The sequence below is a fragment of the Caenorhabditis remanei genome, chromosome V, assembly GCF_010183535.1.
Source record: "Caenorhabditis remanei strain PX506 chromosome V, whole genome shotgun sequence".
Classification (NCBI taxonomy): Eukaryota; Metazoa; Nematoda; class Chromadorea; order Rhabditida; family Rhabditidae; genus Caenorhabditis; species Caenorhabditis remanei.
The window spans coordinates 3,524,958-3,539,538 of NC_071332.1; the positions used below are offsets into that span (position 1 = coordinate 3,524,958).

Sequence of the window (14,581 nt, forward strand, 5' to 3'; positions counted from 1 at the left end):
CGTTCCAAACTATTTGGGAGGGCGGAGTCTCAAGTTTAGAAATTGCGCAACAAAATGCAATCGGTACTCATACTGTCGACACACCGCTTATCATTTCCAAAGGCAGAAAAAAACGTGCTGTCTTATCGTATAAAATTCCGGTCTGTTTCTTTTTCTCTCAGTTTTCATTCTTCAATCATGTCGCTCTATGAAGTATCTGATGGTATTCTGGAGACCCATGTGACGTGGCAAGATGTGGAATCGGATCTTCAGAAGAAACTTGGAACGAATGCGACGTTTGGAGAGAATAAGACGGCGGTTAATATAAGTGATATGAAGGTGAGTCTGACTAGGGAAGGATCCCGAGTCAATATGGAGTTACAGGTCGAGATATATATCACTGGAAAGCTAAGAAAACGCCGATTCCAAATATATAGTCAGTTTTTGCCATCGAGGCCTGGTATTCGAGAAAAACGAGGTCAATGACGGTAATGACTTGTCAGAGGTACACACTTTGACCTCGATTTTCTCGAATACCAGGCCTCGAGGGCAAAAACTGACTATATATTTGGAATCGCCGTTTCCTCAGCTTTCCAATGATATAGGTCACGACCCATAACTCCACACTGACTCGAGGAGGGCCTTCCCTAGTTAGAAAACTATAATTATAGGGGGATTTTGGTTCAAAATGTATATTTGAAAGTATGGCTGCCTGAAAATGTTCAAAATTCCAAAGTGGTGAGTGCTGGTCGAACTTTTTTGGTTTTTGTGTTCCTAGGCCACGGTAAATTCTTCCCCCGTCTGTTTTGCGAACGTTGACGGCAGAGTTGCGCGGAATTCCGACTTCTGACTTCCGGGCATTTTTTCACTTCCGACTTCCGTTTTGAAAATTTTACTTCCGACTTCCGACTTCCGGATAAGGAGTTTTACTTCCAACTTCCGTCATTTCAACACTGTGAAATTTAGGAAGAATACATTTCGCAGAAATACATGGAAACATGGTCAAATAGGATAGAAAATAGGATTTTCGACAGCCAAAAACCAATTTTCCAATGATTTTAGCGAGTTTTATGATTTTCTCCTAGAATTTGGAATATTTGCGAAAAAAATCTATTTCCGACTTCCGACTTCCGGGCGTTTTTTGAATTCCGGCTTCCGACTTCCGACTTCCGGATAAGACAAATCACTTCCGACTTCCGACTTCCGTTTTAGAAAAAAATCACTTCCGCACAACTCTGGTTGACGGAAAACACTAGAAACAAGTTAAACTAGAGAATAATCCCAAAACAGACGTGGAAGAATTTTGCGTGGCCTAGAAACACAAAAACAAAAAGTTCGGCCAGCACTGGTCATTTTTGGGCTGAAATGGATAGTTTTTCGCAAACTTGTCAAGGGCAAAAACTATTTACCGTAAAAACTGTATTAGAGCGACATGTCGCTCTATTTTTCAACCTCGTCTCAGAAAAATTTTGTGGTTTCAGAAACTCATTAAAGTTGAACGGAAAACATTTTTTTGAAAGTTCTATTTGTTGATCTAGAGGTTATTATTTACGCTGCTTCTAATCAGAATCAAGAAAATACACTGGGATAATCATATTCATGAATCTTGAGTATAGATGGGTGTCGTTCTATTAGAGGTGTCGTTCTATTAAAGGTGTCGCTCTAATACAGTTTTTACGGTATATTAAATTTAAAGAACTTTTTGCCGAAAAATGTCGAATTTTTGTCTTTACTTCAGAATTCAATCGGAACCTAGTTATGCATCAAGAAATTGAATTTTTTGAAAAATCAAAAAATTTGGTTAAAAAATAGAAACCTTTACTTTTTGGTTTTTGAGTATTATCATAGAAACGTCCATATTGTTCTACACATTTTGACCCATTTTACCAAATCCCCTGTCCCCTTTCAAATAATAGTTTCAGGGGTTCATGTCTCGAATCGCTTTAGTGGAACCTGACTGGCAGAATGTTGAAGAGGGAAAGGAGTTACCTCAGAAGTTTGCGCTCAAGGTAATCTTGAGAAAAATTATTTTCAGAATCACAAACCTTCATTTTCAGATTTCATCCCAGCTCGCTCTAATCACACTTTCGAAAATGATGAATTTCGAAGGGGGTGAAGGGTTTGGTGCAGAGAAATTGGCAAAGTTTTCGACATTGACAAGAGAGTGTCATAATCGGGAAGTGGAAATTTATAAACAACTGATTAAATTCAACCATCCGGATATTCCATATACTAAGGTGGGTGTTTTACTGTCATGGTCCTTCAGTAAATAAGGATTACATTAAAGAAACCACGTTTTTTTGAATGTCTAAACAGTTGCTGCATGACAATACTGAAAAGTATAATGAAGCTATGTACGTTTGTCGGGTCGTTTCAAAACCGAATCAGTTGACAACCTTGATATTTCGAGACCAGGAAACTTTGACAATCCACGTGCTGCGGGACACCCCAAATAAGAACCACCCTTATCAGAACTGCCCGAATTGAAACTGATACAATTGAGGACTAGTTCTCGTCCAGAGTAGTGTGTCATAGTTTCAAAACGTCTGGTTTCCAAGTGTCAAGGTGGAAATAGTATTTTGTCAATGCTGGATAATGACTGACCTATAAACAAATCTGACTTTATCCTAACACATTTCCAGGTCTACTCATTGAAACCGTTTGACGACAATGAGGATCTAAAGGGATACATGATTCTGGAATTCATTCCCAACATCCACACTTTGGAAATGTATCAGTCTATTCCCGCAGACGACCTCCTCCCACTTGTCCGTGGAATCGCCACGTTCTCAGCTCTCGCTGAATCTCTGTCTCCAGAAGAGACAAAGTTGGTGATAGATCGAGATTATCTGGAATTGATGTTCAAGGAGTTCTTCAATGAAACTGAATTGACCAAAAAGTTTGAAAATATCCGTAAACTTTTTGAAGAGGACCACCCAGAGAATGCAAAGAAGTTAATTGAAGCCTTCCAACATTATAAGGAACTCGTTCCAAGATACACCAAGATTTCTGAAATCCTAGGGTTCAAACTAGTTTTGAATCATGGTGATCTATGGCAGTCGAACATGATCTACAGTAAGAATAAAGATGGAGAATTGGAGTTGAAGGCTATGATTGATTGGCAAGCAGTTGCAAGAATGCCACCAGGATTAGATCTTTCTAGACTTCTCTTGGGATGTCTATCGGTGAAAGACCGTCGGGAGAGAGGTCAAGAGCTTTTGAAATGCTATCATGAGACTTTCAAAAGTGTGCATGGAAAGGAATTGTTCTCGTTTCATGAGGTACTGTTAGAAATAATTAGTGTCCTCTAAATTCATAAATTTGATATTAATTCCAGCTCCAAGACTGCTACAACCTGTACGCTCCAATGATGGGTATGCTGTTGGTCCCAGAACTTTATATGTTTATTGATAGCGTAAAGATTTTGGAGGAGGAGAAGGTGGCGGCTCGAAAAGAAGCTAGAGCGAAGATAGTGGCGATAATGGAGGATGTGATTGAGATTCATGAGCAGAATTTGAAGAATTACGAGGATTTTATGAGGATTTGAATGTTTTTATTATGAAATGAATAGTTGTTGAACATTACATCTGTAGGTAGCACAGTGTTTTCCAGATAGACATGATTTTTCTGTTTTTCTTGATCGGATACTTATGCAGTCAGGCAGATTGTTTAAATTATTTGAAGTTTGAGGTAAAAATGAAATAAATTGTCTGAAACATGATTTAAACAGTTTTAACCAGAGTTCAGAGTTGTGCGGAAGTGATTTTTTCTAAAACGGAAGTCGGAAGTGAAAAAACGCCCGGAAGTCGGAAGTCGGAAGAAAAAAACGCCCGGAAGTCGGAAGTAGATTTTTTTTTCGCAAATATTCCAAATTCCAAGAGAAAAATCATAAAACCCGCTAAAATCATTGGAACCGAAATTTCACAGTGTTAGTAGAATGACGGAAGTCGTTAGTCGGAAGTGAAATTTCTTATCCGGAAGTCGGAAGTTGGAATGGAAATAATGCCCAGAAGTCGGAAGTCGGAAGTCGGAAGTCGGAAGTCGGAAGTCGGAAGTCGGAGGTCGGAAGTCGGAAGTCGGAAGTCGGAAGTCGGAAGTCGGAAGTCGGAAGTCGGAATTCCATGCAACTCTGTTGATTACGCATAGCCAAATGTTTGTTTTGTGCTCTTCACTTGCCGCTGGGAAAATCCGTCTCAATGTTTGTTGGAAGTCATTCTCGATATTTTACAGGGCTTAACCACAGTGATGAAACTTTCAGAGGGGTTTTCACAGAGAAAAGTGACGAGCACAAAACAAAAATTTGGGATACGCCTAATCAAGTTGTCCTTAATACCTGGTAGCACTTTGGAACTGTTCCAAATTTGGGACCCCCTGAAGTTTCCATGATATTCAGTCAGACAGATTATTTCAATTATTTGAAATTTTGGGTAAAAGTCAAATAAATTGTTTAGGTGTATCAACCTATTTTGTAACATATTCAAACTACGCATTCATAAGTAGAATGAATTTTAGATCTGGAGTCTGATTACCCGAGTAACGATTTTTACTCCAAAATCCCTCTGAGAGTGCTCCGATTTTCCCGAGCACGCATTTCGTCAGATATATGTCGTCGTCGTCGTCAAACTACGTGCATCATATAAATTCTGAGTAGAATTACATACAATTCATTCGAATATATTTGTTCCTCCCTTTTCTTGTAGTAGTGTTCTGTCGACGACACGGATTTTTGATGCACCAGTTTTTAGATAGCGTTTTCAGGGTACACGAGATGTTAAATCTTCTCAAATGAGTATTGACTATGTAGATCATATCTAGCTCTACATTTTTGTAATTGATCATTTTTTGATAACTTTTCGCGTTTCTGAGATAGGAAGGGTCAAAGTTTTGGTAGTGAGAGCAAGGGAGAGGGAGAGAGGAAGAGCGCAGACAGTCAGACACTCTCGCTTCTCTGCGCTCTCTTCCTCTCTCACCTTCTATTGGCTAACTTTGACAGCTTGTATCTCAAAAGCGTGAATAGCTATCAAAAAGTTGTCAACTACAAAAATGAAGCCCCATTTCCGATCTACATGAATATGCAATTTTTAACATTGTGAATTTGTAACAAAAGCCAAGACGCTATGCCAAAAATAGCCTGATTTTGCTGACCTGTGTGTACCCACGCAATCACATATATTAAATTTGCTGAACTCAAGCAAGTTCAGCTATCTGGGAAAAAAAAGGAAACTAGAAATATCTCAGGTTAATCTAAAACTAATTACTTTTTCTTTCCATTTCACTGACAAACACAGAGTCTAAAAACACGCACACAAATCATATCAATCCCTGAATTTCTTTCTTTTTTTCTTCTTTTGCTTTCGAGAGAACGAAGAAAGACCTTTTCGATATAATTGTAGACTTTTCAATTGAGCCCATGTGATTGTCTGATAGCAGTCAATAACAGAAACGCGATTATTTCAGATTTTCAGACTTTTTTCAGAGAAATAATTTTGAGAAAATCTGCAAAACATTTTTCTTGACTGCTTTAAACTATGCCCATGGCAGTTTAAAACGGTAGTGGGCGGAGCCCAAAGAAATGATGCTGAGAAGGAAAAAACGCAAAGAAATTAATGTGTCTGCTTAGAAATGCAGAACATCAGTCATTGTAATAAACAGAAAAAGCAGACGTAATATAAAAAGTTTATATATAATTTTAGGCAATTTTAGATTCATTGTTTAATTACACAAAGCTCTAGAGGGCAATATGAATAGTCCGGCACACAATAAATGTTTTGACTCCTGTTGTTTCGAGGGCGGAGCCTAATTTTCAACAATTTTTCTTTCTGTAAGTCCAGATGTCTTCGGCTTTTCTAATACCACACAATTTTTTTTCATGTTTCAAAGCATTCTTTTCTCTCCTCACAACCCCTTCGCTGAGAACACGTGCATATGTATGTTTTCCGTTTTCATTTCAGTATTACGGACTAATTTGCATCACACGTGATTACTCACTTGGGAACTGTCTATGCTGATGTTTTTAGACGTCTGGCTAGCTGACGTCGTGAGAATTCTAAAACTGGTTTTTGAGTTTTTACTTTGAGATCTGAGTTGCCTACAAACTTTGAGTACAGATTCAAAATCCCCATGACGTCAGCTTTCTAGAAATACACATTTAAAATATAGACTTTGACATTTTCTAGACTGCCAAGAGGTGTAAAACAGGGAAAAAAATAAAGAATTTCGCTCAAATTTTTTGATCTGAACAAAAAAAGTGGCGATATTGGACTCTCGAAGTGTTTTGAATTCGCAAAGCAGCGACTTATGATACGTAGCTAATTGAAAAGCAACTCGAAATTAGAGTGTTGCAACTGCGCTCCGCTAAACTTGGCGCCAAATTCAATTCGCTGCGTCCACATGGAGCTTCGATACGTAATTAACAATTTTCAATTTTTCTAACGATTTTAAAATTCGCGCCAAACATTTTTTGCCAAAACTACACTGCTCATGAGTTCAAACGTTTCTTTGAGCGCTGCATGAACGCTGCGGCCCTTTTACCAAATTTTTTGAATTTAAAAAAAAATTTTACAAAAAAAAAAATCAATTTTATGATGCATAACTAGCTTTTGATCGAATTCTAAAGTATAGTCAAAAATTCGACGTTTTTGGAAAAAAGTCGAAAACATTCAAATTTTTGTTCAAAATTTAGTTTAAATTTTTTCAGCCAGGTCATCGGGCGGGGGCCGGTCTGTTGCAAGTATGTTTAAAACTACCGCCAAAAATGGGCGGAGTTTAAGGGTACAGTGCAGAGTTGCATGGAATTCCGACTTCCGACTTCGGACTCCCGACTTCCGGATAAGGAATTTTACTTCCGACTTCCGACTTCCGGATAAGGATGTTTACTTCCGACTTCCGTCATTCCATAACTGTGGAATTTCCGAAACGCACATTTTGCAAAAATGCATGGAAAATTGGTCTAAAAGGACAGAAAATAGGCTTTTCTTCAGCCAAAAACACATTTTCCACTGATTTTCCTGATTTTGCTCTTAGAGTTTTTGAAAGTTTGAGAAAAAATCTAATTCCGACTTCCGACTTCCGACTTCCGTATAAGAAAATTCACTTCAACTCTGGTACAGTGCTACACAGAAATCTGGAAAAAAATTGTATGACCACATATTTTGTCATAATGATTCCTCGATCCAAAATTCAATTTCCGGGAATCAAAAAAAAAATTCTTCAAAAAACCTTAAATACAATATAACCGAATAGATACAATCCAGATATTTTCTTTCCTCTGCCAGACACCCTTATTGTACTTTCTCCCCCCTTCCCCTATGATTCATCTATTTCATTTTTCAATTTCATATCATCTCCGTCCGCTCGAATGAACATTGTCGCCTGACTTTTATTAATATTATCTCCTCTCTTTTTTCTTCTTTGCTCCAAATGAATCAGAGCTGTCACTTCCACGACGTCATCTGAATCCATCTGAATCCATCTCATCTGAATTCCCCATCTATGATCACTCCAGAACACAACGAGATCAAGTTCCCACCATGCTTCATTCCACTTTTCCCGATCTTTTGAGCCTGTTATCAGAGAAAAAAGAAAGAAGGAGAGAGCCTTGGTTTGCCAAGTCTCCATGACAACACGTCCCCCGTTATGATTTTACCCGCTTCTTATTTTCTTTTTCTTTTTCTTTTTGAGTTATATACCCCTTCCCACTCCACACCTCCTTTAGCCGCCGGTGGGTGTTTCGTTTTGACGACGACGACGCGTTTTCCTTTAAATTTAATAAGCTTCTCTCTCTGATTCATGAACCTTCTTCTTTTTCGGTTTGATCTTATTATAGGTGTTTTGACGTCATATGTATGTTGCTGACTTTCAGAGGGCCATATTCCTTCTACTATTCCAATTTTATATGCATTTTGTAGATCAAAATTAGAGCTTTGTTTTTGTAGTTGACAACTTTCTGATAGCTATTCACGTTTTTGAGATATGAAGGCTCAAAGTCAGAGGCGCAGATTTTCGTAAAATTTTCCACTAACTTTGACCTATTTTTTCAAGCTGACGTCTTAGAATGAGCAACTTGGAATTACATTGACTAAATAGAAAAAGTCTCGCTCTACATTTTTGTAGTTGACAACTTTTTGATAGCTCTTCATGTTTTCGAGAAATGAAAGGTCAAAGTTTGTGTAGTGAAAACAAAGGAGAGGGGGAGGGCGCAGACAGCCAGACACTCTCGCTTCTCTGCGTCTCTCACCTCCTTGCTGGGATAGCTACCATTTTTAAAGGCGCGTATCTCAAAACCGTGAATAGCTACAGGAAAAGTGTAAACTACAAAAATGTAGAGCTGGATTTGAAGTTTTTGAAAAATATACTTTTGAACTACGCTGACTAAAGTAAGGTTATATAAAAACGCTGGGAAAATGGCTCATTTTTTTGTTTTTTTTAATGCTTCAGTTCCCGCTAAGTTCGTCAAAACGGAAATTTTGATATTAGTCTACAAGTAAACTTGTATCTTAGGACAAAGTTTCCAGAGTTTGTAGTTTTTTTCTCTGATTCCAAAGTTTTTCTTGACATTTTTATATCCGAGACTTTTACTCAAGTTTATAAACATATCCGCTAATCCTCTGGTTTTCGAAACAACATGACTACGTGATTAACATAAAAATTAGTTTTACTATTTTCTGATAACTTGGAACTAAATTGTCGCCAATTTTCAATTTGATTCAAATTGAGTAGTCTATTGGAGCGCATCTGCTGAAAAACTTATGACACTTCGAACTACTGTCGTTTTTTTGTCTGATCTCAAAAATCCCGTCACAAAACCAAGAAATAATTATGACTAATAATTTTGTAAAATTGTGTTGCAAAAATTTAAAAGTAAAAAGTGATCATTCACAAGAAGGAAAACAAGACCGATCAATTGTGGTCTAGAAACCAATTCCATAGAATTTTGTTGATATTTTGACTGATTTGACACTGATTACGAAATGATCTCTGAAAAGTTTACTCTTTTTTCATTCAGGTATTTCACCTGTAGTAGTTGAAACCAGCTGATTTGGTTAAGTGAAATGATACTGGGAAAGATCAATACCAATATATTATTTCAAAAGTGATTTATGAGGCAATGCTTATTTTTGAGGTTCCGGGAAGAACTGGTCACTTCTCAGAATTTGCACTTTTCCATATGATCACTCCCGGTATCAAAGAGTTAATCTGGAATCTTTGAGTTCTTAACAGGTCCCCTGACTCTTCTTGCTCTTTTAAGAAAAATAGGAACCTGTCATGAAAAATAGAGCAGACTTAGCTCTACATTTTTGTAGTTTGAAGTTTTTTGATAGCTATTCACGCTTTTGAGATAAGAGGAAGGGAGAGAGCGCAGACAGTTAGACATTCTCGCGTCTCTGCGTTTCCGTTGTTTTACGCCGCAATTTTCTCAGACCCGATGACATGCCACATTTTTGAATTTACATTGCTTGTGTAGATCAGAAATAGGCCTCCATTTCTGTAGTTGACAACTTTTTCATTGCTATTCACGTTCTTGAGATATTTGCCCTTAAAAATGGTAGCTTTCCTTGGAGAGACGCAGACGACGAGAGTGTCTGACTGTCTGCGTCTCTCCTTTAGTCATTTTGGCGCCTCAGACTTTAATCCTTCATATCTCAATAGCGTGAATAGCTATCAAAAAGTTGTCAACTACAAAAATGAAGCTCTTGACTTGGTCTACATAATGAATATAAATTTGAGAATATTTAGACAGTGAAATTTTCCCACCGAAACTTTTTCTCCTATTTTTTTGTTCCGATGCTATTTAAGTAATTTCCGGACTAACAGATTAACTTTTTCGTAAAAAGTTCAAAAAATCTCTCTTAATTCCATCCCATGGCTAACGCAGAAAAACACAAAAAATCAGCCATTTTCCAAGCGTTTTTTCGTAGCCTTATTTCAGTCTGAGTAATTCAAAAGTATACTTTTCAAAAACTTCAAATCCAGCTCTACATTTTTGCAGTTTACACTTTTCCTGTAACTATTCACACTTTTGAGATACGCACCTTTAAAAATGGTAGCTATCCCAGTGAGGTGGTTATAGACGCAGAGAAGCGAGAGTGTCTGACTGTCTGCGTCTCTCCCTTAGCCATTTTGGCGCCTCCGACTTTGAGCCTTCATATCTCAAAAACGTGAATAGCTATCAAAAAGTTGTCAACTACAAAAATGAAGCCCTTGATTTGGTCTACATAATGAATATAAATTTGAGAATAACTACACAGTAAAACTTTTTCTCTCATTTTTTTGTTCCGATGCTATTCAAGTAACTTCCGGACTAAGATATTAACTTTTTTGCAAAAAAGTTCAAAAAATCAATCCCTCTTGATTCCTGATTTTCAACTTTTTTTTCCTTCATCCAGCTGATTCACTTTTCTGCACTTTCTCTTCTCATTACCCTCATTAGTAGATCTCTCACATATACCAGTTCCTTCTGTTTTTTTGTTAGACTGAATACAATCCCCCCCCCCCCTCATTGACTCATTCGTTTTCAGACATATATTTTCTATATATTTCCCCCTTACAGACTGCCAATCTCATTGTTTTTTTCTCTTTTTTTGTGAGTTTTGAGTCACTTCGTTACCTTACTTCTCATTAGTCTCACCGTGAGAAAAAGTTCTGTGATTTTCAATGTCTCAAGTTTGAAATATGTACTTGGAACATATAAATTTATACAAATCTTGTTTTTTTTTTAAATTTCAAAACATTCTCCATGTAGTCAACAATAATTAAAGAAGAAAGAATTCTGAGTATACATAAACTCAAGAAGAAAAATTATATGTATTATTTGAGATTTATAGTCAGGTGAGAGCGTGCTCAAAGATCAGTTAGAAAATGGCGGGAAAATGGGGTTCTGGTGATTTCATATTGTTGCTCAGTCTCTATTTTTCTATCGCTTTTCTGCTTTTTTGAGTGGTTTTTTGCTCATTGAATGAGATTTTCTTCTAAAGACTCGGGTAAAATCTGAATTTAGGAATGTCCAGAAATCCCGGTGACTGAAACTGTAAAAATATAAAATCCAACAAAGGCAAAATCCGGGGAAGACCTAAATCTGGGGAAGACTAAATTCCAAGAAAGAAAAAATAAGTTAGTTAGATTCTGAAGTAGACTGAGATCTGGGGAAGACTAAAATCCGGGGAAGAACTTATCTGGATTGAAAAAAAACTAAAAAATCTAAAATTCGGGTAAGACCGAAAGAGCCCGGTCAAAGCTCAACTCGACTATAGGACGTTTGGAAATCTGACATTTGGAAATCGACTATAACATCTATCTTTCATTCTCTAAACATCCGTAATGTCTTAGTTGCGATCTGTGAGGGGAGAGACGCAGACAACGAGAGCGTCTATCTTCTCTGCGTTTCTCCTCACTCTCCTCGCTGATGGTTTGAAATTTTTTACCAAGTTTGACCCATTTTTTCAAGCTGTCATCTTAGAGTGAGCAAATTGAAATTACATTGACTAAATAGAGAAAGTCTCGCTCTACATTTTTGTAGTTGACAACTTTTTGATAGCTATTCACGTTTTTGAGATATGATAGGTCAAAGGTGACGCATCGAGTAAGCGCAGACAGTCAGACACTCTCGTCGTCTGCGTCTCTCCAAGAAAAGCAACCATTTTAAAGGACGCATATCTCAAGAACGTGAATAGCTATCAAAAAATGGTCAACTACAAAAATGAAGATCTAGGTTTGATCTATACAAATAATTAAATTATTTTGGATTTGAACCAAATTAGACCAAGTTACAGGCTGTCGAAAATTGATTTTTTGTTGGGATTTTTTTCTCACTATTCTCGTTATTCTCGTTCTAATTCTGACGTAGGGGTCACTTTCTCCGTTTAACGCCAGAACACACACACATTCAACTCAATCATATCATTGCTCTATTTGGTTTCATTCCTTCTAACAACATTTTTTCTTAAAGATTAAGCTGCATACTTTGTAGTTACCTTTGTAGTGTTTTTTTGATCAGATTAGCTCATTTAAGTTTCTAAACCAAAGTTGCCAAATGTCTCTTGTTTTGACAGCTGATTCCCGATTCCTAATTGATTTCTCAACGACCAAATCCTTTCCTTTTTTTCCAGTGACCACTATGTACACTCATAATTTATTATAACTAATTACCTTCCCAATCAACTTTGAACCTTTCACTTACTTATTAGATCAAAAAAACTTCTGATCTTTGATCTCCCCTTTTGATATTTGAAAGTAGTCACGTAATATGTAGTCATCTTTTATAGTGCTCATCGAGGTGTGAAATTTGAAAACTTTTTCTTTTTTTTCTAGAAACTAATGAAACAGTCTAGCCCTTCTTAATAAGAATGCGTTGGTGTTTTTGTTCTAGAATTCTAGAATTTTCTAGAAAAAGTTTTCCCTCCCCAGATTTTTAATCAGCTACATGTGGTAGAATTTTGAATATTGTTCCCGGAAATTCTAACAATCAGTTTTATTATTTTTCCGGTGTTCCTTTCTCAAATTAATTCAACGGAACCAGAACAATCAAATATATTTTACCTGGAAGTTAGAAAAGAACCTTCTACCTAACATCATATTAACAATATTCTCTTTTTTATTCCCTTTTTCTTTTCCTTTTTAAGGATTAAGCGGTATACTTTGTAGTTAGTGAGCTATTCAGTTTTTCATCTCTTTTTTTTCGAATGAATTCATTAGAATATCTCTATTCTAAAAGTGCTCGAGCATTAAGATCAATTTATCTACCTAACAAGAATTCGGGGCGGAGTGGAAGTGATTCATCCGATTTCATTCTGTCTGATTCGTTCTAGTCACGAGAGCGGCTTGTATGTGTGTAACGTGTCATTAGAAATGGCGAGTTTTTGGTTTGTTTTCAAAAATTTTGGTTAAGATATCTCAAATTTATATGTTTTTGTCTCATAGTCTTTACTCGTTTTTTCCCAGATTTTGCGTTAAGCGCGATTTTTTCTTCCACTAGTTTCAATTTCCATTTGTTTAACCGGCTCTATTCCAGCATGTTCTTTAAAACTCGAACGTTGTTCAAATATTTTTTCTGGGACGTCTAAATATTCAAAACTATATTTTGGATTTTCAAGGGGCGTCTAAATATTCTTTGGGGCGTTGAATTGTTTTGATACGGGACGTTTGACTTTTTAAGGGACACCTACAGTACCGGACAAAAAGGTTTCAATTTTGGCTGTTTTCAGTGGACCAACTTTGACAGTGTATTTCGGTGTCACTTGATTGTCCGACAAACTCAAGTTAATTTGGGTAGGACAGAGCAAAAATAGCACTTCATTTTTGTAGTTGACCATTTTTTGTAGGGACACTACCATGAAAGTTACAGGTAAAGAAACCCATTACTCCCTGAAATCGACTAATTTCAATGCAAATTAGCGAAATTTTGGAGCTTTTCACTTTGATATCCTGTAACTTTCAAGATAGTGTCCCTACAAAAGAATGGTCTACTACAAAAATGACGTACTATTTTTGTTCTGTTCAGCCCCCATAAACTTTAGTTTGTCGGACAATCAGGTGACGCCGAAATAAACTATCAAAGTTGATCATTTTACACTGAAAACAACCAAAATTGATACCTTTTTGTCCGGTAGTGTAAACTGGAATATAATATGTTTAACCTCCCCCAGATTGGTCTTATCAGAACTCTTTTTCCTAGAATTTGTCTTTTTTTCCTCATTGTTATTCTTCCTCAAATTTCACCATTCTCAAATATTCTGTGCTAAGTGTTCTAGTCCTCTGGATTTCATCTTTACCGGCAATTTTCTTCATCCTATAAAGGTTTGAAAACGTTTTGAATTATTTCTTCAACATGTTCAGTGTCGTTCCTTTTCTTCAAGCTCGGTTATTCTAAAATTCAGTTTTATCTGAATTTACCTAATCAGGATTATATTTTTCCAACTTCTATAGGTTATACCTCCCCCGTTTTTGTGTGGGACACAATTCTTCTTATATGAATATAACTTTCTTCCGATATCAGTTTTCTCAGATTTTCATGTATTCCGTATCCTAATTACCCTGAACTTTGTCTCCCCCTGATTTCTGCTTCATCGGCTTTTTTCGATTTTAATTTTCCCTTTTGGCAACCTGGGATTTTCATTTATTTGAATCTCAACTTCCGCTGAATTCATTTTTAATGCCTTTTGCTTTTGGTTATCCCCGAATGTTATCTCATTCAGGTTTTATCATCAATCAATAACCACTTCACTCAAATCCTAAAATTCCTATTTCAAGATCACGATTCTATGTCAAATTACTGCTTGCTGATAGACTAAGTCTCAAATGCCATGACAAAAATTATGCACTCCGGCAGTATTCAGAGATCATATTTCCAGCATCTCCTTTTCAACATTCTGACCAGAAAATTCTTCTTCTTCTTATTCACCACCAAATTTCCATATTTGCCTATATCACGCTTCTCAAGTTGGTGATTTCTAAACAAATCTCATAACTTAGTAAAAAAGTGCGCTCTATTCAAATTAGTCCACAAAGTACAGTGGAGCGTGTTTAACGCAAGATTACTGTCCTTCAAGTTCCATTCAAGACGGGTGGGGTACTGTAGCAGTCCTTCCTTGTCCCTAATTAACCCCAA

The 14,581-nt window shown here is 36.7% G+C and overlaps 1 protein-coding gene across 1 annotated transcript; it reads left to right on the plus strand.

Moving 5' to 3' along the window:
- Window positions 1–177: 177 nt before the first annotated feature.
- On the plus strand, window positions 178–3,526 carry GCK72_017063 (uncharacterized protein; the record flags this gene model as incomplete). The annotated part of the gene is made up of 5 exons (XM_053731862.1): window positions 178–318; window positions 1,902–1,988; window positions 2,037–2,216; window positions 2,622–3,260; window positions 3,317–3,526. 5 exons carry the CDS (start codon window positions 178–180, stop codon window positions 3,524–3,526), a joined length of 1,257 nt encoding a protein of 418 aa, XP_053580775.1.
- Window positions 3,527–14,581: the final 11,055 nt, after the last annotated feature.